Source organism: Anas acuta, chromosome 6 (assembly GCF_963932015.1).
Source record: "Anas acuta chromosome 6, bAnaAcu1.1, whole genome shotgun sequence".
In the NCBI taxonomy this organism is placed as follows: domain Eukaryota; kingdom Metazoa; phylum Chordata; class Aves; order Anseriformes; family Anatidae; genus Anas; species Anas acuta.
Window position 1 is genome coordinate 20,103,009 of NC_088984.1, and position 24,908 is coordinate 20,127,916.

Sequence of the window (24,908 nt, forward strand, 5' to 3'; positions counted from 1 at the left end):
ACAACAGCCTGCAAGGACTAAGTACGTATTGGAAGCCACAACTTAATAATTCAGGTTCAGATGAATATTGAAACAACATAAATTACGTTCCCAGAAGCTTCTGAAAATAAACTGTCACAAATTTAGCAAACGTTGCTTGAAGCTGTTACCACTAGATACGTAAAAAAGGTAAATAGTGTCACTGGCACCAAACCTGAATGACCCAAGTACCTATAAAGTACCTAGATATAGGTTTAAAAAAAATCTGTTACATCTGTGAAAAACTGAACTAGATCAAAGAAAAAACACGACTGTCCTAATCCACATAAGTAAAACTTACCTTTGACCTTTCAGTGGCTTCTCATACACATTTTCCTCCCCTTAAGAAAAGCCAAATATTGTGTGAACACAATTTTGAGAGATTAACTATCACAATGCAAATTCCAGGACATTTCTTCACAGTAGGTCAGAAGGAAGTAGTTTCTGTTTTCATCTTCCATAGAAGGAAGATGAAAACAGAAAAGTATTTAATTTCATTTGCTTCACTGCTACTTTACTAAACTATCTACACTCCTTTGAGTATTATAAAAACCCATTCCATTACAGAACCTTTTTAGAATACAGTATGACTGGAAGCTGTGGATCTTGCAACATGAGTGGGAATAGTCAAAAATTTTGATTCAATCATACATCTATCTTTTGCTGGACCGTGTAAACATATTAATTTCCTAGTATTATGATTGTGTTTACAATTAATGTAAGAGAAGGCAACCCATTCATATATTAAAAAGCTGATTCAAAACATTACACTCCTCAATTTTTACTGACATCACTGAGTGTTGCAAAATTCAGTACCTCTATGGAGTCATCTCAATCTCACTTAAAGAGACAGAAAAGTGCAAGTCTTTCTGGAAGTGAGCTCAATGAACACCAATTGCAAAGCTTGAAACTCACGACAAGTTGTTTCATCAGAGAAATCAAGGCAGTCTGCATTTCCATCACATCTGAAGCGCTCTGCAACGCAGTGTCCACTATTACACTGGAAATAACCCGGGTGGCAGGTTCTTAGCTCTGAAAAGATTCAGAAATAACTGTTGAAATGTCTCCTCATTCAAATCCATACAGTGTTTATTTTTTGAGATCATCCGATGGAAGACGGCAACATCCCAGATGATTAAAATACTATCTGCTACTTTTGGTGACTCAGTCAACATTACTCCATTAAAGATGCTTCCCATAAAAGATCATTTTGCAGAAAAAGTTATTGCTTTAGAAACAAAAGTCTGAACATGTAAAAGGTCACATCCAGACAATACACACCACAGTCACGTTCATCTGAATTGTCTTCACAGTCATCATCATGATCACAGACCCAGCGGGAAGGAATGCAGTGCAAATTGTCACAACGGTATTCACTTTCTGTACATTCACGAGGACCTTAATTTAAAATGAAAGTACAAATGTGTAAAGTTTCCCATCTGTAGATTTAAACATCCACACCTGTCTCATTAAACCAGACAGAAGCTGATAATGTTATATAATCATTAAAACTGAATATTTTAAAAGCCTGTCCCCGTATATTCTTGGCATTTTGTTCAACAATCTATGTCTCTTCTTGACAAGGAAAAAGTATTTGTTTTACCACAGAAATAATTTTTATTCCAGTTCGGGGAAAATCTAGGTTCATTGCTTTAGAAACTATATAATCCTACATCTGCACACAGGGCAGAATTCAAATGTCACTTCCTACCAGAAAACAGGAATTTGTTTTGTTGTAATGACTGGATTTATCAGTGTTTTTACATATCAAAAATGCTGCCTTGCAACATCACTGTGATAGCCAGTAAAGAAAATACAGCTGTACAAAAAAGCACCAAATGATTGCTGTTGAGATCTGTCTGCCCCATTCTCATAAGAAATAGGAAAGTTAAGTCAAAAGCTGAACATGACAGTCAAAAAAGAACTCACTGCAGTTGCGCTCATCAGACTGATCTCCACAGTCATTATCTCCATCACATCTCCAGCGCAGTGGGATACACCGATGATTGTCACAACGGAAATCTCCAGACGGACTGCAAGTCATCTCCTCTGCAGCGTACACAGTTTGCCAACAAAACATAAGACCAGCACACATTAGCATAGTCTTTGAATACGATGTAATGCACACAGAAGTAGACAGAGATGTATGTGACAAAAACTGGACTAAGTACTAGAAGAGTGATTAAGTAACAGCTGAAATAACTATATAGAACTGAGATGGAGACACAAAGAAATAAACTTCATGCTATCAAAGGAAAACAGGGATCAATCTTTACAGTGCCACTATTCCAGAACGAGTGGTCCTAGTAAATCCCACCCTCTATCCTGCTTTCACAGGAGCCACCGCTCCATCCACAAAAGAGTAACTTGAGTTAATGACTACTAAAATGAATGGATTGTATTAGCCTACTAATAAAGAACCCTAGAAAAGAAAAGCATTTATTTTCTGACTAAAGGAGCACGGTTTTGGTGACATACATTTTTACAATTCTACATGCAGAGAAGAAAAATTACAAGGCATCCTGCCCTCATAGAGTGTTAACACTTTTGAGTCTTTTCTGGTTCTGATGTAGTGAAGTGATGTCCTCTAAGCTTTGTGTAAAAGTGTATGAGAGGTTTCAACATAAATGTAAGAGTCTGGGAAAGTACCATCATACTTCCCACACTGATGGTTTCGGCAGTACAAGAGGTAAGTAAATATAGAACACAGTGACAGTTTTAATAGTCTATAATGATTCAGCTCAAGCAAAATATTTCCGAAACATGAGCTGCACAATGAATCACTACACATAGAGGTTTTCCTGAAGACAAATAACTGCCAGGATAATTAATTGACATAAAATAAAAAAATCCCAGGTACATTATTACTGAAAAGACTTTCGCAAACTCAAGATGTTTATAACTTGAATAAATGTTTTTGGTACAAAATTATGTTGAAATGACCTTCTTCAGACATACCACAGCCTTGTTCATCGCTGTTGTCCCTGCAGTCATTATTCCCATTGCACACTGCCCACAGTGGTATGCAACGGTAGTTGGTTCTACAGCTGAACTGCGTGTGGTTGTCACACCGATAAGCAGGACCCACTGAAATACAAGAGGCAATTGTCAAGAAAAAACATGCTTATTGCTATTTTGACTTTCAAAATCAGTCAAAATTTAGTCAGTTCCTTCTACTAAAAAGAATTATCTGCTATTTTCAATGTTGTAAAAGAAACAGTAAAATATACATTTTGTGGTATGTTTTCCAATCCATGCTGCTTGTATTCAGCATATACTAGAAACCCATGACAGATTCAAAACACGTTCAATGTGGTTTTCCCTGAAGTATTTAGTGCTGGAAATGGTGCCAACAGAAGCCCCAAAACCAGATGCAAGGGAAGGCAACTTGTCCTCATATGGAAAAGCTTGGTTATAAGCTCTTCCAGATGACCAGTGACTCAAAGACGCATGCTGCACATTGGAAAGCACCACTGTTAAATGTAGGCTAGACAGTGTTTTGCATTTGTTCTGCTTGTAATTTTTGTTTCCAAATCATGTGCCTATCATCTGGAGAAACTTCAGCTTCAAGAAACAAAACTTTGTTTTTGTAAAAAGGATGCCCTATGTCATACTCTAAGGTAAAAAATGATGAACTGGCATTTCCTGCTTCCACACAAGCAATAGATCATATATGCATATAATCTTGTTCACAGAATAGTTTTAGGGACCAAGCACATGAAACTGCTAGATTCAAGGAGGTCAGAGTGAGACACTGTCAGTCTTGGTAAGCCAGCCAGCATAAGCAAGCTTCTTCACCTTCAAGAATGAGAGAGCAGTGCATTATTCACACAGATTCTACGTTTCCTAATACTGTTTACTGCATATTAGCAACTTGCAGAAAAAAATCCTTTCCAATAATTTTTTATCTTCAGATAAATTAAGTAATGCAGTTTGCTTTGCATTCAGTGCACCACAGTTTAAGTAGCTTCCTCCAGCTAAGTGCTTACTACATTCGTGGAACGGCTCATCAGAGTTGTCGCCACAATCATCATCCACATCACACTTCCAGGATCCTGGGATGCAGCGGCCATTGTCACATTTAAATTGGCCTGGGGGACAGGTCCTACTTGCACAGTGAGTACTATCTTCATCCGAGTTGTCACCACAGTCATCCTCTCTGTCACACTGCCAGGCTTCTGGGATACATCGTTTATTGGCACATTGCCACTGATGGGTTTCACATTGGTGATTAGCTGGAAGAATATAAATTGGTTATTAGGATGCTGAAATTTACAGGAATAGTCTGCTACAGTAGCCTTAGGTCAATTGGACACTTATCATGTCTATACCACAAATTGGAAGAAAAAGTCAGTAAAACTCTAAAACATTAGCATTTACTTGCCCAGTTGAGGTACAGATTTCTAATGCCACATGGCACATATACCACAGGCATTCAGTTAGGCTCACTAAGGCTCTACGTTCCTCTAGGAATGAGGCAGATACTACCTGCTCCTAAAGCAGAGAGGACTAAATCCAGCACTTAAGTATGATTGAGACAGGGGATCCCGGTTACTTACTAGAGGAGTTATGTGACATTCTGGTTCTGGCCGTACTATCAACTTAGATGCACACTTCGATACACCTGTTCCTCTGAGCATGAATGAACATGCCAGAAAACACAGAAGACTGTGCTGATAACAGTTCCATAACCTATAAATGTACATCCTCTGTCCCCAGGGGTAAAGTTTGTTATACTAAAGTTAGTGGTATCAGTGAACTGGGTGAGATCTGAAGGTCTATGAAAATAGGACTTCATACAAAGCTTCTATACTTTCTATGTTTCATTGGACACTACCCTACTACTATGTCACAAGTACTGAAAAACTCTTCAAGAGGAAATAATACATTATGATTACCATACATTTTCTAGACTAAGGGATTCTAACCCCACACACATGATGATGAGCAGAAGGAATAATATAGACCTAAACTGACTTTAAGTGTATACAGTACATCAAACCAGTGACGTTATGCAGCTGCCACTTTATACTTACTAAATGATCCCATGCCATACTTAAAAGTGTAGCTATTCGAAACTCATGTAAAATGAACATTTAATTGTCATTGTTAGAAACACTTTGCTTACGGATAGCAATGAAACGATTAATTATACAACCACAGTGTTTTCTTTTTCCTTTATTTTACTATGCTTGTAACTGCCAGAAGTACATTATTTACAAGCAGAAGACTAAGGATGTGCTTTTTAAGTTAGGTGTAAGTATGTGGAATAGGACAGGTTTTTCAGGCAATAACATTATTCCACAAGCATAACTAGGCTCTACTGCCAAAATTCTGCTATCACAAACAGCTCTCCAAAACAACCTTCCCACATGCATTGGGTTTTGTGCAATGTAAAGTGTGAAATTAATTTGTCCCATCACGCAAAATTCTAGAATATGGGAAAAATGAGTATGCCTGGTGGACTGATCTGTACATTAGGAAGGCTTATATTCCTCATATTGATCAGGGCTTTACTCTTGACAAAATACAGAGGATCCTACTTCCAGTATCTAGTAGCTCAGGTTGTAATTTACATCAGTGAAAATTAACTTAAAGGTATAGAAAATATTTACATTTTATACTTTTTTGCTCTCCTCTACCCTGCTTTTGCACTGTGGTATACTGCTCTAGCAGGTGCGAAACTAGACAATTAGGACCTGCATGTCCCTACCTAATCTCTTGATCTGTAAAAAGCAGATGATAACAATACATATTGTTTACATGTTTCCTACTGGCAAAACTCACTTAAAATTATTACTGGTAACATACCACAAAGTACAGGATCTTCATCTGATCTGTCATGGCAATCTGACTGGGTATTGCACAAGAAATGTGGACTTGTGCAGTTCCCATCGTTACACTGGAACTGACCAACAGGGCAGTATCGGTGTGGACAGGTAGGGGGCTCATCAGAGCCATCTCGACAGTCCCTCTGTCCATCACATTTCCACCAGATAGGAATACACCTAACAAAGAGAAAACAATGTTTTCTTTGTTGAGGAAGCGTCTCTACAGATAAATGACCATCCTTTTAGAGCACAAAAGACAATCTCATCTCAGCCTTATTTCCCAAAACTTCCAAGACATCTTGAATTTCATGTCTTCTGCTTCATATATGCATATATCCTAATAAAATAAGCCAGAAGACTGTCTCCAGAAACAGATTATACTTGTAGGCCTCTAGAAGTAAGATCATTGCAAATTAATTAATAAGAATTGAATTTTAAGGTGTATTTGTGGCAACCATCTCTCGTGTTTGTGAAATCAATCTTCAATTAGATTTTCATCAGGTTAACATGTTAATAATTCACCTGAACTTCAGCACAAGAATTTCACCAGGGATCATCATTGTAGTATTGCTTCAAAATGCCACCCAGTGAGGACAACTGCCTCACAGGTTCCAGAGCAATACAACATAAACACAGCAGCTCTTAGGCCACATTCCTCTCCCCCCAATGCACTTGTCTCAGAGAAAGGTTTTTTTTTGCCCCCAAATAAGCTAAATGGCTTTCCTGGTCCATTCACAGACAGCACGTTTGGCAGAAAGAGATACATTGCAAAAGATACAAAAAAAAAAAAAAAAAAAAAAAAAAAAAAAAAAAAGGTCCAGGATTATGATTTCAACTGGAAATGGTTTATGGAGTTTACATGTTTCTAAAAACCCAAACTACTTTGCTACATTAGCTATGTCATACTAGGAAGAAAAAAAATCATTTCAACATGGAATATACAAATATTTTTCCAAAATGTAAGGCTGTCTAATCCTGGCTTTGTCTTTGCCAGCACATCACAGAATTATAACAAAAGCAGGAGGAATACCTGGTTTCATGCCCTTGTGAAGAGTCTAAATTCTATAATATATCTTTTAAAAGGCATCAGAAAAAGATGATGAACATTGGACTTACCTCTCAGTGTCTGCACAGAGGAACTGGGTGCTAGAGCACATTGGAAGGCAGTGTGCTGTACTGCCAAACTGGACTATCATGAAGTTGTCAGGACATTCACAGGAATAACCCTGACCACCAGCTTTTATTAGACAAAGATGGGAACAACCACCGTTGTTGGTGCCACAAGGATTATTAACTGGTAAAACAAACAAACAAAAATATTACTGTACTTTGCAAATCCCACGACACAAATGTCTCAGTTAGTAAAAGATTCCTCTAATACTTTATTGAAAGCTTATATGTAGTAAGCTGAAAAGCAAAACCTAGATAAGTAGACGCTCAGAAAGAAATATTTATGATTTCATATACAGGAAATGTATACTATTCAGTGAAGACTTCTAAGAAACTAATTTAAAATGATGCACTCCTAGTCTGATTCTATTTAAGCAGCTAATCAAAGACCACTTATATATGTAAAATAGAGGACTACATTTATTCTGTGGATTTTATTTCCCTAGGCAAATGCAAAAGCTGAGTGTACTCAGGGCTGCTTCCAATTAATCTTCAGTAACAGCCGGCCCTCTAAACGCAAATCTCATTCTTTTTTCTTACCAAATGGCTGTCTGTATGGATGGTAAACATGGATGTCAAACGGCCTGTGTGTGGTGTTCACGAGAACAGTCCTGTCTGATCCATCATATTTGTTTCCCTTTTCAACAGTTCTTGTGTTCCAGTCAGTCCAATATATCGTGTCTTCAAAAATAGTTATGGCAAATGGATGAGGTAAAGTCCCATCATATACAGTGTGACGATGGTGTCCATCCAGGTCAGAGTACCTACACAAAGAAAAATGCACAAAACATTCAGAGAAACGATAGAATATCTTACATTTACTGTATATGCTAATTGTAGGCCATTTTCGGTGACCAGGACCACGCAACGGTGGAATTGCAGCTTCTTTAGTCCCATGATAGAGCACTGTCCTCAGTGAATTCCTTTTAACATATGCAGAAAAGTAGTACAGGTTATTCTAGGCAAAGAAATGGAATAAATGGAATAGAGGAACATCCACTGACACGTAAAAGTCTTCTCACATAAGTATATCAGTTAGCCAACTGAAATTTTACACATTTACTGACTTACAGCAAATTATTATTGTCACATAAGAGACTGCCCTGGATCATTCACATTACTAATAACAGAACACTTAAGACAACAGGCCTTCTGTAATTCCTATATTTTACATGTCTTTCTGATTTAGAGATTCATCTGATAAGATACCTTTAATAAGATTTTTTGGTTTTGCTGACCTTGCTATAGGGATAAATGATGAAATACTAAAGAAAAAGAAAGAGATAGAGATGTATACTTGTAATTTATGTATTTGAAATAGGTATTTTTAACACTTGCATTTAAAAAAGTTGCTAGATGAATGGATGTAAAGAAGAATGGATCTATATCTAACCCTAAATGCACATATAAACATTAACATCAAGGATTGTTTTTAAAGTGTTTCAACATCTTGACAAGAACCAGAATATTAGTTATTCATTTGTACGATATCTAAGCAGCCATTTTCCAACAATAGAAAAAAAAAATAATAGATTTTTGCAATGAACAGGAAAAAGCTATATATGTTAGCAGGAAATTTCATGTCACATTTATGGATACTGCTGTAAATGCTGACTATAAAATTAACGACAAGTTTTCAGAGATCCTCTAATGAATTGTATACCATTTTATTAGCACACAACTAGTTTAGTTTCAGCTCAACTCAATACATGTAGGCAGAAACAAGAGAATCAAAAAAGTGATTTTATATTCAATTCTGCCTTGGTTCAGGCTGTACTCCCAGATATTGATAAACTGCATATTCCAGCATAGACTTTGAATCTTTTCACCTGAATTCCTCAATAATTTTTGGATGACTTCCAGTGGGACCTAAGACACGAAAAACAGGGACAATGTGTCATTCCCATCACCTACTACTCCAGACTTCCTGACTCTGGTTTCCTACAGTCAGTAGGTAGAAGCATTGTGCTTAGATCATCTATAAAGGCTACCACTAAGACCCAGCAGGAGCAATTATTCAGTTGTTTTATTCTTCTCTGTGTACTTACTCAATGTAATTTAGATGGGCATCTGCCCAGTAGAGCTTGTCATTGGTGTAATCTATGGTGAGTCCATTGGGCCACTCTAACTTTGTAGAGATGATCACCATCTTGTCCTTGCCATCCATGCCTGCTCGTCCAATATAAGCTCGATCTGCCCAGTCTGTCCAGTAAACCTGTCTGTTCAAATAAACACTTATAGTTAAGACTGCAGGAAAAATACGCTGAAGCAAGTATTAGAAGTCACACCCAAATAAAGCAATTCCTGCAACAAAACAAAACCATATAGAGGGAAATAAGAAAGAGGTTAATATATTTGTTTTGTACTTTAACTACTACAGCAAACAAGTGGATGCATGTAATCACATTCATCTTCAAAGAATGCAACCGGCAGCCCCATTGTCTATCAAACTACACACATATCTACCAACCTTTTTAGCCTTGCAAACAAAATTTCCTTGTCCGCATGCAACAAAATTCCACTTTCAATGATACCTAGCAGCTCAGAATACACATTTATGAAAGGCAAGCTGCTATTTTTCCTAAGCTTCATTGAAGATCTAATGCCGCACAAATTTAAGAGCAGATGGACGACCTTTTATTTCAGCTTTTCAGAGACAGTGCAAGACTATTTTAAAAAGAAAGGAAAAACACTCTTGAAATGTCATACCCATATTTTGGATGAACAACAATTGCTCTGGGGTACTGAAAGCAGAAAGTGTTGTTGGCATCCACACACCGATCCACGAGTTTTTTCCGGAATCTTCCATCAAGTTCAGAGACGTAGAGACAATCTTTGTAGGCATCCACCCAGTACAATTTTCTGAAATATTTTAGAGTTAATTTATTTGCTGTAATTTACTTTATTTGGTTTATTTTACTTCACAGCACCTTCTTTTTTTTTTTTTCTTCCAAGAAGCAATACAGCCACTATAAAGGAAGAACATACATACTGTACTGACATCTCTTTACACCAACGTTCAATTTTCCATTTTTACTCCTGCTGCTCCTGCATCCACAATCATTGGTGACATTGGTGACTTGCATTTACCCAGTTGAGTAATAATATGCCATATGCCTATAAATTACTGAGCCACCTTCTCTTTCTTTACTCTCCTACTGGCAATGGCTAAAGAGAGCAGAAAAGCATTCATGCAGTATAACAGATTTTGACTGGAGCTGTGAAGCGTTGGAGAGAATTCACCACCTCTTCCACACTGCCAGCTCTACTCTCATTAGCAGGTTCTCCTTTGAAAATTGTTACACATTGCTGTTTGAAAACCTTATTTAAACCTCACCTAGAATTTTTAACAGTTCTGTTACTTCACCTAGGAATTATCTACAGCTGTAATCAAATAAAACATGCAAGCTGGTGCACTGATTTTTGAAAGCCCGCAACAAAACAAAACATTTAAGTTATTTAATTTAAACTAAAGTAGGCTACTTTGAAATTCCCTGCATGGATTCTTCTGCTTCAGTGTGCAACAGGGTCATTCCAGAAATAGCCTAACAAAGTTTCTGTCCACAGAACCCTCACCAGTCCTATGGAACTCCAAAAAGCAAGGAGTGCAAAAATTATCTTCCCCAACCTTCAACTCGTGGTATCCTCCAGTACTCCCCCCGTACTGAAAGTGAGCAGAACAGCTCATCTACCATTGTATCATCCTTCAGCCTTTCTGGAATAGCTAAACAAAAACTGACTTAATGGTAGCTGAATTAATTCAGCAACTGCATTAGTAAAGGAGCAATACAACCACTTTGGCTAAAATTAGTCTTTTCCTTCCTCACCTCTCCATCAATCACAAAGCACTTGGGAGTGCTGGAAACATTAATTATCATTAGCTTTACAGACAAAGTGGTATAAAATAAAAACGATCACATCGACATATTCACAAAAACACTCTGTCGTAAGTTCCAAATGTGACTTTCTGAACCACACTCATTATTCTGGAGAGTCAGCATTCCTCTCCAGTTCATGCTATTTGAACTTTTCATACTGATAGCAGTGCAGTTGAAAAATAAAGCAAAAAGTGATAGAATGCAGCCAAGAACATTGTCAGAGAAGGGACCAGATAATGACAGTTTCTGTGGAAATAAATCAAACTACCTTATGACACATGGCAGACAATAAAAGGAATCACAATGCAAATTACTTTCCAATTACCTCACCCTGATACTGCCCTTCAGAATCATGTGGTTGGAGTGTCCAGAAAACACACATTTTTCAAGAGCAAAAGAAACATGCTCGTCATGTCGGTACAAGAGCTTAAGTTCATCAATGTTCACTATTACTTCTTCATTCAGATCTATCTCCCTGTCACAGCCTATTGTTCATGCCTGAATCCCAATCCCAGCAATGGCTAGGAAAGGAAGAGCCTAAGCTCAGAATTCCTACCCCATAGTCACACATCATGTCCCAGCTTCCTGCCTGGCTAGGCTGTTCATTGACAGTTTCCTAACAAGTTTCTCCCAAGTCAGATGTACTATTTTATTACTGATGAGTGAATAACTCTGATATAACCTCAGTAAAGTAGATACAAGAGCAATTAAACAAAAATGTTATGCAATGTATTAGAAGCTGATGAACATTTCCAGAGAAGTTGTATAATACTGCATGCACAATCCAAAAGCTAATTCAGTGCTCTTCAGGGATATGCTATGAAGTAGAAGAACCTTAAGGTAAACTCCCTCACACATCATCTCCTCAGTAGCTCAGAAGGATAAAAAATGTATTTTCTTACCTGCCAACCCAGTCAACAGCGATACCTTCCCCGTTCGGCACATCATCACTTATCACTGCCTCCTTATTTGTTCCATTTAGGAACATTCGTTCAATGACCTTCCTGCCCACATCAATCCAGTACAACCTTTTTTCCACCCTGTCAAAGTCCAGTGCCACCACATTTCTCAGTCCTTGCAAAATGAGAGAGTAAGACTGGCCATCTGCTGTGAGATTTCTCAGATAGTAACGGTTGCTAAAAATAAGGTATGGGGAGATATTACTATTTTGCCGGCAGCTTTTTCCGTCAGGCTCCCGGATATAGCCTGGGGCACACTTACAGATGTAGGAGCCAGCTGTGTTCTCACAAATCTGGCTACATACTGATGGAGTTTCATTGCACTCATCAATATCATCACAAGTCCGTTTATCAGACATAAGTTTGTATCCAGGATGACAAGAACAGTAGAAACTTGTCTGGGTGTCTGTGCAGTCATGATCACACCCACTGATTGAAGGGTCATTGCATTCATTTATACCTAGGGAAAGAAAGGAAGTTCTACTCAAGCAACTGATTTACAGAGAAAGTAGTGCAGTGACTTCCCAATTACCCTCTATATTCCTCCTTCTCCCTGCTTTCCCCTGAAAATGCTGAATATGAATCTGGGCTAACTCACATGATAATTGATAAAACAGTAAATAATTAACATGATTTAATGAAAAAAAAAAAGATTATATGTATACATGTCTTGTAATTCTTCTGAGATACCACCACAGAATATATAGATAATTGTAATTAACCTTTTTTTTTTTAAGCCACTGATACATTTTAAATGAAGTAAGACAGTCCAAGTAAATCTACACGTACCACATCCTTTTTCATCACTGTTATCTAAGCAATCATCGAACCTATTGCAGACTTTAGCCATTTCAATGCAGTTTCCATTGTCACATTTAAAATGATTGGGAGAGCACGTTGCTTCTGGTGTGCTGCAGAGGTGTTCCAGCTCATCAGATTCATCACCACAGTCATTATCCCCATCACAGATGTAGGCCTTGGCAATGCAGCGCCCATTCTGACAAGTAAACTGGTGCTGCTGACATGGTTCATAGATGCAACCCCTTTCATCACTGGTGTCACCACAGTCATTCCGCCTGTCACATCTGAAGAAGAATGAATACTTTTTTCAAACCTGAGGCAGCAGTCACCATCTCCAGGGCAGATAGCTAGACTCACTCTCCTGATTTCCAAAGGTCATATATTATTGACTCCAATACAAAAGACTTTCAGAAATGAGGAACAGAATATATAGTCTGATTCTGTGAATACTTCTCATATTCCCTGCATCCATTAGGGTTATTAGGCACAGAAAAAAATGACTAAATGTAAATGGTGAGAACTGGGAGTATTGACATCAAATATTCCAGAGCATTTTCAAGTTAAGACAAATGCATGAATGTACAGCAGACAAAGAGTTACACTATAATATGCAAATCTACTTTACAACTAAATAGTGCAAAAAGAAGTTACTTCAAGCAAATTTTGAGGATTTTCTGCAGCAGCTCAAGTAGCTACAAACCTGTATGCATTTCGGATGCACAAGCCATTATCACAAGTAAACTCATTTGCTGTGCAAGATCTTCGTGTGCAGTTCTGATGTTCATCCAGAGCATCACTGCAGTCAGCATCACCATCACAGATCCATGCCCGAGGAATGCACCTCCTGAGTGGGGGCTGATTGTTGGCACATGTGAACTCAGCTGCTGTGCAACTGCGGTTTGCTGATAGAAAGCATATTTAATGGGTCAGCAAGTTATACTCTACATGTAAAATTCTCACACACAAACACACACATAGAATCTGGATATCGACACAGTCTACAAAAGGGACATTCTCTGCTCCATGTTCAGAAATAGATAACAGTGAGCTCTCTCATACATGAAACTCAGATTGATTCCAACTAATACTCAGCTGGGCATTGCTCTTCAGAGAGGCTGACTTGGAGTCAAAGCACTTCAGGATTCCTTAGCCCATGCTGGCACATGCAGAACTCTGGAACTTAATAGACACTCACTAAAAACCTTTGCACACACCTGGCCAGATTTTCTGGTAGCTGAAAAGATATTAAACCTAGGCTCTCTAACCCCTAATTCCTTCAAAGTATTCAGTGCTCCTGGGAGCAGAGGGAACTCCACTGATGTTAAATAGGACAAGAACTACAAATGTATAGAGCTGTTGTTAAAGGAATCTAGGAGCAAGAGTAGGCTTGCTGGACCTTCTTCTCTTTGTTCATTCTTTTGATTGCCGTGTTTGTTGTTGGTTATTTTTTTGGTTGCTGTTGTTTTATATCACTTATTTTCAAAAAAAAAAAAAAGCCAAAATTATGTAGATATTAATATGCACAAGATGTAGCATGTGATGATCAGGGAGTACCTCCGCCGAAGTTGCTGTTGCTGCCCAAATCATACAAACGTCCCAGGTTAATTATATCACTTTTGAAACTCAAAAAATCAAAGAAAAACAAAGTGAAGTACTCACAAAATTAGAACATTTTTCCTTTTTTTTTTTTTTAATAGCCAGTAATGTCTTCAATTTTAATTCACTATAATGAAAATGAAGGTACAGGAAGGTTGTACCTCTCACTTAATGTGCACCTTTACAGATAGAATTTCTTTTAAAAATAAAAATAAATAAAATGCCTGCCAAAGAAAGTGTAGTATCTGTTTGTATTAGACACCTACCACAATTATGTCTTTGATCCTCATCACTCATATCCCCACAGTCATTATCACCATCACAGATCCACGTTGCTGGGATACATCTGCCATCATCACATCTGAATCGGTCACTTGAACAAGTCCGCGCTTGAGACACTTAAAAATGAACATAATCACTCTGCTTGTTAAACTAACCTGTACTGCTATGATAATCTGCTGAGGAAGCTGTTGTAGGGTGAATTTTATGTCAGTGAAATGTAAAGTAGAAGCTTAGGTAGAAGAGATGTGCTCAGATAAGAGCTACGGATCCTGTTAGGAGACCAGAGTCTCCTGGTCAATTATATTGGCAATCTCTACAAATACCATACCATATGGATTATCAGCATGCTAATCTCGTTATACTTCAAAGGTACCCTCCTTAAGAAACCTGAGACCAGAAGACCAAAATATAAAGACAGCATTCAATTCAACATGAATACAGCAGTCAGCAGATGACCCTATTTTATTCTACTACCTACAAAACGAGGATCTAAAGTTGGCATAAGATGCAAGATGTTTTCTTAAGCTAAAGGTGCAACTCCAAAAAAGTGCAAAGTGAGCTATGAGCCCTGCTTGAATCATAGAAGAATCTGTTTAGTCTTGCGTTATGTCAGCTTTTACAGTGAAGATAACCGCTGCACGGTAATATTAGTTCTCAGAGACTTCAGTTAGCCCCTCTTCTTCTTCCCTAGAAATTACTGCACTTTTTTTTCCATCATCTTTCCTCTCCCCTTGCTTATTACCATCAGTTTCTATGGTGTATACTGGATTTGCCTATTGCAAGTCTGTAATACTCTTCTGCATACTAGTCAAAAATGTTCCTCTATCCCACATTCCCTTTTTCCCCAAATGCAATACTGCACACATACTTCCCATACAGCATGACAACCAGTCTTACGTTCAAAACACTACCAAAATATTTGCTGACTCTCATCACTTGATTTATCACCATCAGTCTTATAAAGAGACTGGTTATACGTTAACAGTAATCAATCGTGGCAATTAAAAGCCTTCATATTCCACACAAAGCTTTAAGCAAAATTACTGACTAAGATTACTCAGTGACACAGAGTCCATGAAAAAACCTCAGAAGATACTTATTTTCTACCTAGACTGGATTCAAGCTGCTGCCTGCAAGAGACACTACAGATAGATTTTCCATAACCCATTCAGTATATATCTTGTGTGTAAACTTACCACAAGAGGCAGGTTCATCAGAGCCATCAGCACAGTCTATTCCTTGATCACAGTACCAATGAGCAGGAATGCAGCGCCCCGATGTACAACGAAACTCATTATTTGTGCAAGTCAGCGAGACTGGAAGAAAAAACCTATGTATGACTTCTTTCTTTCTGTTACCTTTCCAACTTGTTTTAAGTTGCTTTTGAATCCATGTTAGGCAAAAACATTACAGACCCCAGAAAAGAAAGAGAAAAAAATATGCTAGGAAAGATATATTTTCATAGCCTAACTGCAAAGAGCTCTTTGTACAAACTAGCTTGATGTCTGTAAGCAAAAAAATGGACTTAATTCTCTCTTTAGGTATATGTATCAGCTAATAAGTAGACATAATTTGCTCTGCAAATAGGATTGCATGCAGCAATCATAAATATGTTCTGAACTTATACTTCAGATTTGTGCACAAGAAAATGAACACAGTCAAAAGTACTAATTTCTCCAGTGCCCAAACCAGGTGGTACAAGATCCCATGCAGTAAGGTTTGCTAATTTCTTCAGTAGTTGCTGATGCTTTTCCGTACCCTCTGATGGTTCCAAGACACCAAAAAGGACCTAGTCTGCCCTTTTAACTTGGTCTTATACATACCTTAGAGATGAAAATCAAAGGCAATTAACACATTGCTCATTAACGTCTTAGGGCTTCTTTCATCTCCCATTCTCCTATCTCCTGCTCTTTCTTCCCCTTCACCACTTCTCAGTTTAAATAATTCAGTAGTGATTGGACAAAAACAATAGAAGGGAGAAAGCATACCTTTCATGAGCAGCACAAGACTCACTATGTCCATATATTTAGCCACATATTTTTTGACACACAGAAGACATAAAAGTGGCCAAGTTCTGAGCAGAAAAACTGAACTCATATTTTAGAAAAATTGTGGCATAGGTAATTCAAGGCATGCAACTTTAGGAAAACTAACAAAAGCAAAAATAATCCACTCAGGCAATATTAAAAATAAATTGTTGTCTGAAAATATCCATTATTAAATGAGAAAAGCACTACCTACTACCTAATACGAACATCTAGAAAAGATATGCTGTTTTGTAATTAAAGCTGATTAAAAACTACACACTTCTGTTCAATAGCTGGAACCTTAAAAAACAAAACAAAACAATAAAATAAATCCTAAGTTAAGGTACACGCAACTGCATGAAAGATCTAGAAGAAATTACACTTGAGACTGTATATAATTCCATTTGATTAGAACGAAAATATACTACTAATAAAATTCAGGAAAAAGCCAATTCAGTAGAATATCTCAGTGACAATTACCATGTTAAAAAAAAAAAGAAAACAAATAAAGTGTGCAGAGCAAAAGAAATGATCTCTCAAATGCTGCATTAAAATGGCATCAAAAAAAACGAATAAGATTTTATTAGATATAGGCACTATTTAGATGAACAAGAGTGAGTAATAAAATGCATACACCTTATAACTCTTCAGTACTACAGAAGAGTAGGTTTTGAGAACAGTTAAGAGTTACAGCAAAGTTAAGGAGGAGTGGAATGAATTACTGAAGTACAAGAAAGTAACTGACTCTATTAACTTACCACAATGAGTAGGGCTCTCATCACTCATATCTCCACAGTCATTATCACCATCACATAAATACGTTCGAGGAATGCAAATGTTTGTGCTTTGGCATTTTGTAAAACCAGACTGGCAAGTGCGCTCCGCTTTAAGGAGGGGGGAAAAAGCATAAGTTCTTTAGAGCTTCTTTTTATTTTTTTCCACGAATATAACATTGAAAGACACATAATACTGTTTAAATACCCATCTTTGTGACTCTGATCAATCCAGAGTACATTTTGTCATAGATTCTTTGTAGTACATTATATATTTTCATTGCTATATTTCTCTTCAATTTCCTTGGAAAATGAAAAAAGAAACATTCAAATAATGCAAATGAGTATACTCATGCTGTTGATGCCATATGGAAACAATTAGGCCATTACTTTCATTGGGAAAAGTACTTTCAAAAACATTATCAAAGAAATACCTGCTAATACTCAGGACTGAGGGAATGTAAATTGACAGCTATTCACACTGTAATGCCTGATTTTGCAGCAAGCTGTTACTGTGTGAATCCTCATACCAACCACAAATAACTAATAGACCAAGATTTTCAAATATTCAGATTTCACTGAGAATAAAAAATAAGTCACAAATAATATAGTGCAAAAAATCAGTTTGTGAGCAAAAATGTAAAAACAGAAAGTCCCCCCTAAACACATTTTTATCAAACTATTTCTCTAACTCCAGATAATTTTTTCCATTAAAGAACATAACCTTAGTGGAAAAAAAAAAAAAAAAAAAAAACAAGTATCCTGATCAACTGTATTAGTAGTCAATACTGAACTAATCATAATTTCTATTTTATGGAAAACAAATATGACTTAAATTTTTGAAAAGTATAAGGATTATAATTTTCAAAAGCATAACTATAAACGATGCTTCTATAACAGTCAAAATATTCACTCCTGATGATTACACCTAATACAATTAACATGTCATGATACAAAGTGTACAAGAAAAATCCACTGTGAACTCTGCAAAAACGTAGGCTCTGCATCCAATTCAGCTGAAATAAATCTTTTTGAAGTCAATGGGATTACTCACAATACCTAACATTAAGCACTCTATTAGTATTTATTGGATCAAGGCAGATTAAGGACTTGGTTTGTTTCAAAATGACAATCTGTAATCGTCAGAATCTGTAATGTAAATAAAAAACTTTTATCCTTTTTGCTGCCTTTGTCATAATTCTTCATACACAGGGAGATCTGCCTCTTCTTTGATCTAAAAAAAACAGACTCAAATATGTACTCGGTAGTTAGGATGAACTTACGGCAATTTCTCTCATCTGATGTGCCATTATCGTAACAGTTGTTTACTCCATTGCAGACATACTGAAGAGATATACACCTTCCATTATTGCAAGTGAATTCTGTGTGGGAGTCACAAGTTCGGAATAAGCAGCCAACTTCATCGCTATTGTCTCCACAGTCATTGTAGTGATCACAGCGGTAATGATAGGGTACACATCGCCCATTACCACAGGTAAAAGCTGTTGGCTGACAAGTATGGAAAGCTGTACAAAATAGTAAAATATTTAAAAAAATAAAATAAAATAAATAATAAGAAAATACATGGATAAAGAATAATCTAAGTTCTCAAAGTAGCAAATCAAATCACAATGTTTTTACCTGCCAGTGCAAACACAGCTGCAAAACGTACTGCATGAAAAGTAAAATACATATTTGAATTAACAAAGTATAGATGGGGTACACATCATATAAAGTTAATACTATAACATTTCTGGATTGTAGAGCAAATTAGTTTCCATTCAGACCTCATGATGTAAGACAACAAGTATGAGCAAGCAGGGGATCATTTCCAAACTACAGCTACATGATCTGTGATCGTAAAGCCACACAAGTGATGGAGAATACTGTACAGCCAGGACGGAGTCTGCACACAGACTTTCTCATGCAGTTATTTTAAATGCTTACCACACACACTCTCCAACTCATCACTGCCATCACCACAGTCGTTGTCATTGTCACATTTCCATCGCTCTGAGATGCACTGCCCATTCAGGCATGTGAAGAAACCAGCATCACACCTGGTACCGCTATCCACAATGCAGTGCTTGTTATTATTGGCTAAATACCAGCGACCTTCAGATGGGCATTGACATTCCGCACCATCTGGACCTAAATTTATGTTAGACAGTTTAAAAAAAAAAAATAATAATGATGCTTTAGATTGGGTTCTGTTAAACTGTTCACAGATGTTATACTCGAAAATGCAATGCAATGAAAACCTCATAACTCCTATAAAATCTACCTGCTTAGAAAGAAGTGTGGCTACTTAGCCAGATTTTTATTTCAGTTAACCGAAGGCAAATCCATTGAAACCCAGAAGAGTTATTTTAGAGCTCCCTAGAAAAACTGAGAACAGAACTTGGAGTACTTTAAAAGCTGCTTGTGTTCAAATAGTTTTTGGGTGACTGCAAGATGGTCTCTGATGCTTTCAAATGTCTGAGCTATACCAGCTGAGACTCTATCCCTCAAAATCAAAAGAGAATTTTCAAAACTCCTTGCAACAAACTAACTGCTCTTCTCAAAATCAATGAGAAGTTAGAGATGTTTTCAATCAAAACAGATTTTTTTAATGGCATTTAAGATCCTAAAAGTGAAAGCGGGCACTAAATGAGTTTTTCCAGAGTAAAGGATCATATCTTAGAGAAATCCAGAACACATGAATCAGCTCTGTAGCAGTTATGTTCTTTGGGGTTGTTGCAATTCTGATTTCATGGCCATCTAGATTGGTGACCTGTTGAAGCACTTTGACTCTCTCCTTACATAAGCACAAGGAGTTATGAGGTGGGGTACATATATCACTCCAGTCTCACCCCAATATGCAGCTGAAGATATAGTCAGACGGTGTTTCTGGGGACAATGACTCAAAAGTGTACCTGCCCCACTGTGTACAGAAATCAGTTTGTGCTATCTTCTCAGCAACTGCCCAAATTTTAAGATGAGGCAGTACAGACCTTTTATTTGAAAAGTAACCATTAGGGAAAGATTTCATAATAACGTGTAATAAAGAAATAGTGACCGTTAGCTTAGTGATATGGTTTAGTGGAGGACTGTTAGTGTTAGGTCAGAGGTTGGACTCGATGATCTTGAGGTCTCTTCCAACCTAGAAATTCTGTGATTCTGTAAAGAATCTTTAAACGAGTGATAGGAAGTATCTACTCAGTATATAGTGCATCAATATATATTTCTAACATAACTATATGCTGCTGAGCTGACTTAACATCCCTCTCCAGAGGAAATCAAAGTTAAAATCTCAGGAAAAAAAAAATGTTTTTGGTTTAAATTAGAGAAACGTGGTTTTTATTTGCAAAGATTCTCAGGGAAAACCCTCAAGGGTGTTTGCAAAGTACCATGAGCCTGAATGGCAATCATTTTGATTGCATTATATACATAAAATAATTATTACACATATAGAATGGTTTAGGTTGGAAGAGACCTTTAAAGATCATCTAATTCCAACCCCCCAGACACTGCAGGGAACACTAAGGAATATTTCATCTGTCCCCATGCAAATGAAACCTATTATACTATGAGTTCTAATACAGACAATACTAACAGCTTACAGACATTAAGCGTAATAGCTTACCTGGTGCACAAATATGACTGCAACCGCCATTGAACTGGTTGCAAGGGTTGGTACACTGCTGCTGCTTGCTTTTTGCCCAGACGTGAATATCCATTGGTCTTTGTGGAAGATTCATGATCATTACAATCTGATCTGAACCATCATATTTATTAGCTCGGTAAATGCTTCGTGTGTTCCAGTCTGTCCAATATATGTGCTGATCAAACAACGTCATTGCAAATGGATGCAGAGCAGTGCTAACAATTACCTCACGGTTTGTACCAGTGAGGGTGCACCTCTCAATCTTCTGCCTAAAATAATAAAGAAATAATGACATCTTAAAATATGTCCTTCAACTTTTTAGCATTGAAAGCTAAGGAGCACAGTGCTTCTTTGAGTGTCTGTTTCTCATGTCTTACCCTATGCTAGCATCTGTCCCTCTAAAGAGGGGGGATAAAGCACCTCTTTAAGAAAAAGAGTATTCTTCTTCCCTGCACATGAGAAGTCAGAATGTAGAAGACTTCACACTGTTTATGTATCTGCTGCCCTACCTTCATTAACTGAAGTCTAGAAGAGAAAAGAGGATGTCTCATTTGACATTCTGCATCTGTAACGGGATCCCTAGGACAGAGTTACAGATTCCCTGCACACAGATTAATCCATATAAGGATGCCTACCTTCCAGAAAATCCCACAGAGGCACAGACCATAAAAGTTACATTACAGACATCTTTCTGTCACAGCAGCAGAGGAGAAGCCTGCAAAGGAGCTGCTGTTCTGAAAGAACCTGAGGAGAAAAGTCTGATTGCTGCAGTGATTTCTCTGAGAATATAGGTGAATTTGAATGGATATTAACTAAACTGTTTTTAAAAGCTTTCATGCCAATGACGGAAATCCTGGTGGCATACACTGAAGGGTAAGATTCTGTCTGTTTGGCAAAAGCAAAAACTTGAAGCCAAATTCTGCCAGTGACAGCCATTAACCATGAGAAATGAATGCAAAAATGTACACTGGACTGTATGTGTAAGAGAAGATTGCTATAAAAGCCATGGGTCAAAAGTAAGTTGAACAAACTTCCAATTGGTACAAATGCCATAAAGCATTGGACTAATTCTTCCTTGTGATATCACAAAACCCCCTATGGTACAGTAGTTCCGCATCAAAAATAAGAATTTACATTGTCTTGCTATTAAGTAATTCTTAATATTTTATAATACAAATTATCAAATTCCACTGAAATGCTGAAAAACAGTAAAAAACATAAAAAATAAATAATAGACCTATTTGAAAAATCACCTAAAGCAAAACAACAACTGTGTTATCAATACATACAGATTTGCATCAGCCCAGTATAGCTGCTGTTCTTCATAGTCCAGGGTAAGCCCATTTGGCCATACCAGATCTGTGCTTACAATGGGCGTTCTGAAGTTTCCTCCAAGTGTAGCTCGTTCTATCTTTGCATTGGAACTCCAGTCAGTCCAGTACATATACCTGTCAGTAACACGATTAAAAAGTTTTATTTTCAGCAAGGGAAATTCACAAAGTTTCTAACTGCTCCAGGATATCTCCACCCTGGTGACTTCCACTGAACTGTGGTGTGCAAAACGAGAGGGAAAGAACTTCTTTCCCTATTTTATCTCATATTTACAAAGGAATCTTCTAGCGGAGATAATTGGGCTCCACTGGACTGAACTCCACCCACTGAATTAAGTTTTCCCAGCTCTTATGTCTCCTTAAAATCACATATTCTCCTGCTTATATTTCTTCATTTCAAATACAGTTTAATACTGCCCCCCCAAGCCTGTTAGAGATGTTTTGATATTAAAAAAATAAAAAATAAAAATAAAAAAAAATTGAGGCACTCAGGAAACACAGCGCAAAAGAAAGTAAAGATCATATACAACTCCATCTCTTGGCAGTGCCACCTTGATTATCAGGTTTTGATAATCTTGAAGAAATAGATAGCAAAGGGAGGACAGGTAGTCTCTTGATAAACACTTGATTTGAAAATCATTCTCCTTTAACCCCCAATACCTGGCTCCCAACTTCAGTTAGAGGAGGAGCCTCATATACTACACATTCATAAATGTTCTAAAAGTCTCTGAAGAAAACTCAGAACTCTGAGGCTGATACCAGCTCAAAACCTTAAGAATTAGATCCAAGACAATTATAAGCTTCTGGAACCTATGGCTTAGAACAGGAAGCATCTGGCAGTGTTCATCGAAGTCCAAACTACAGCTTCATCTGCAATCATGATAAAAGTATACGAAGTGCAGCACATACCCTCTGCAGGGATCTAATACAACAGCTCTTGGTCGTGGAACCCGGGCAATCACAGTGCGGTTAGAGCCATCTGTAGCCATTGAGCTGATAGTTTGATTGAGGTAGTCACTGTAGTAAACTCTGTTATTGATCCAATCAAAGGCAATGCCATCTGGAGTCCCCAGGTCTTAGACACATGCAGACACACAAACAAGTTCAGTACAGTTTCCTGAGATACTGCAATACTTTTTGTTTATGACAATGTACATACTTAGGATTGTACATAATCATAATAATTCAGTTTTTTAAACAAACACAGCAATAGCCAGTATCATTACAGATGTTTTACAGATGAATTAATACCATATAGTTATCTTTTCATACTGATAAATTCCCTAAATCTTTCTGTATCTCTGTGGTACTTGCTGCGATCTTAAAATTACTAAAAATACATAATAACATATAACCGGTTTTATATTTCCTTTTCATTATGATCAAGACGAAATAAGACTCTCAGAAGAAGAAAAAAATGAGCAGAAGAGTCAGAAGGAGCATTTAATCAGTTATCTTAACTAAACAGTTTACCTTGACCATTAGCATAAAAATACCTGCTGAGCTAGTGCTAGGTGCTAGTCTGTATTTCTCAATATCCAATTATTTTGAATCACAATTCTGTGTACTTACCAGATGCAACTACTGTTGGAGTGCCCATTCCCGAGTAAATACTAACGTAGCTGATTCTTCCTGTCCCTGAAGGATAACTTTGTGTAAAATATATTCGGTTGTTTATGCTGTCAAAATCCAGGGCCACTGCAGTTCTTAATACATTGACTGTGCGGAAGGGAGGACTGTGATTTTCAGGATCTAGGTGGATACTTCTGAGGGCATTCTCAAGGGCAAAAATCAAGTAATCATCTGTTGAAATGGAACATCTCTTGCCATCGTTGCCTAGTGTTCCAAAGGCACAACCACATTTGGGTGTTTGCATATCAGGCAGGGCAAAACACAGATGGGAACAGCCTCCATTGTCATCCACACAAGGATTGTTGTTGATGTCAAGGGGTGAACGTGACTGAAAACGACTGTTGTAGATGGTAACATCCCTTAGCCAATTAATGTTGTCTCGGATAACTGTTGGCGGATCAGTGTTGCCTGGCTCCTTGCTGGCCTGGAAGACTTTTTTCAGGTTCCGATCCACCCAGATCATAGAATTCCCAAAGACAGTGATACCATATGGAGTTGGATAGCGACTGCCATAGCGCACAATTTCAACATCACCACCATCAGGCTGAATTCTTGCAATCATATCTAAGGAATCATCCACCCAGTAAATGTAGCCATTGCTGTGATCTATCGCCAGCCCACGAGGTGTGACAATGCCCTCAGACACCAGAACTGTTCTGTTGGTGCAGTCAAGAAATGCACGTTCTATCTTTGGATTTTGCCCATAATCTGCCCAGAACAGGTATCTGTTTTTTGGGTCTACTACTATGTGCCTTGGCATATCTATGGTAGTTTTAAGCAAAACTCGGCGATAAGTTGTGTTTAAGCGCAAAACTTCTATAAAAGTCTCTGTCAGAAATGCATTTGTAAAATAAAGATTTCCTGTATTTAAAAAAGTGAGGGAAAAAAAAAGCAGAATGACAAAACAAAGTTAATACACAGCATTACCACCTGAGAAACATAAAATACAAAACTATAAAATGAA

General features: G+C 37.4%; 1 protein-coding gene across 5 annotated transcripts in view; it reads right to left on the reverse strand.

Moving 5' to 3' along the window:
* The window catches only part of LRP2 (LDL receptor related protein 2), a 116,887-nt gene that overhangs the window by 24,360 nt on the left and 67,619 nt on the right, over positions 1–24,908 (reverse strand). For all 5 annotated transcript variants that reach the window (XM_068686727.1, XM_068686724.1, XM_068686726.1 and 2 more), the window contains exons 39-60: positions 23,885–24,805; positions 23,222–23,387; positions 22,271–22,429; positions 20,961–21,250; positions 19,283–19,486; positions 18,619–18,861; positions 17,321–17,446; positions 15,732–15,851; positions 14,520–14,651; positions 13,358–13,559; positions 12,646–12,941; positions 11,800–12,316; positions 9,729–9,881; positions 9,068–9,238; positions 7,560–7,783; positions 6,966–7,143; positions 5,830–6,026; positions 4,008–4,253; positions 2,977–3,105; positions 1,948–2,067; positions 1,300–1,416; positions 934–1,050 (exon numbers count right to left, since the gene is read on the reverse strand). In XM_068686727.1, coding sequence (XP_068542828.1) covers positions 934–1,050; positions 1,300–1,416; positions 1,948–2,067; positions 2,977–3,105; positions 4,008–4,253; positions 5,830–6,026; positions 6,966–7,143; positions 7,560–7,783; positions 9,068–9,238; positions 9,729–9,881; positions 11,800–12,316; positions 12,646–12,941; positions 13,358–13,559; positions 14,520–14,651; positions 15,732–15,851; positions 17,321–17,446; positions 18,619–18,861; positions 19,283–19,486; positions 20,961–21,250; positions 22,271–22,429; positions 23,222–23,387; positions 23,885–24,805 — 5,028 coding nt within the window. The remainder of the gene's footprint in view (positions 1–933; positions 1,051–1,299; positions 1,417–1,947; positions 2,068–2,976; positions 3,106–4,007; positions 4,254–5,829; positions 6,027–6,965; positions 7,144–7,559; positions 7,784–9,067; positions 9,239–9,728; positions 9,882–11,799; positions 12,317–12,645; positions 12,942–13,357; positions 13,560–14,519; positions 14,652–15,731; positions 15,852–17,320; positions 17,447–18,618; positions 18,862–19,282; positions 19,487–20,960; positions 21,251–22,270; positions 22,430–23,221; positions 23,388–23,884; positions 24,806–24,908) is intronic.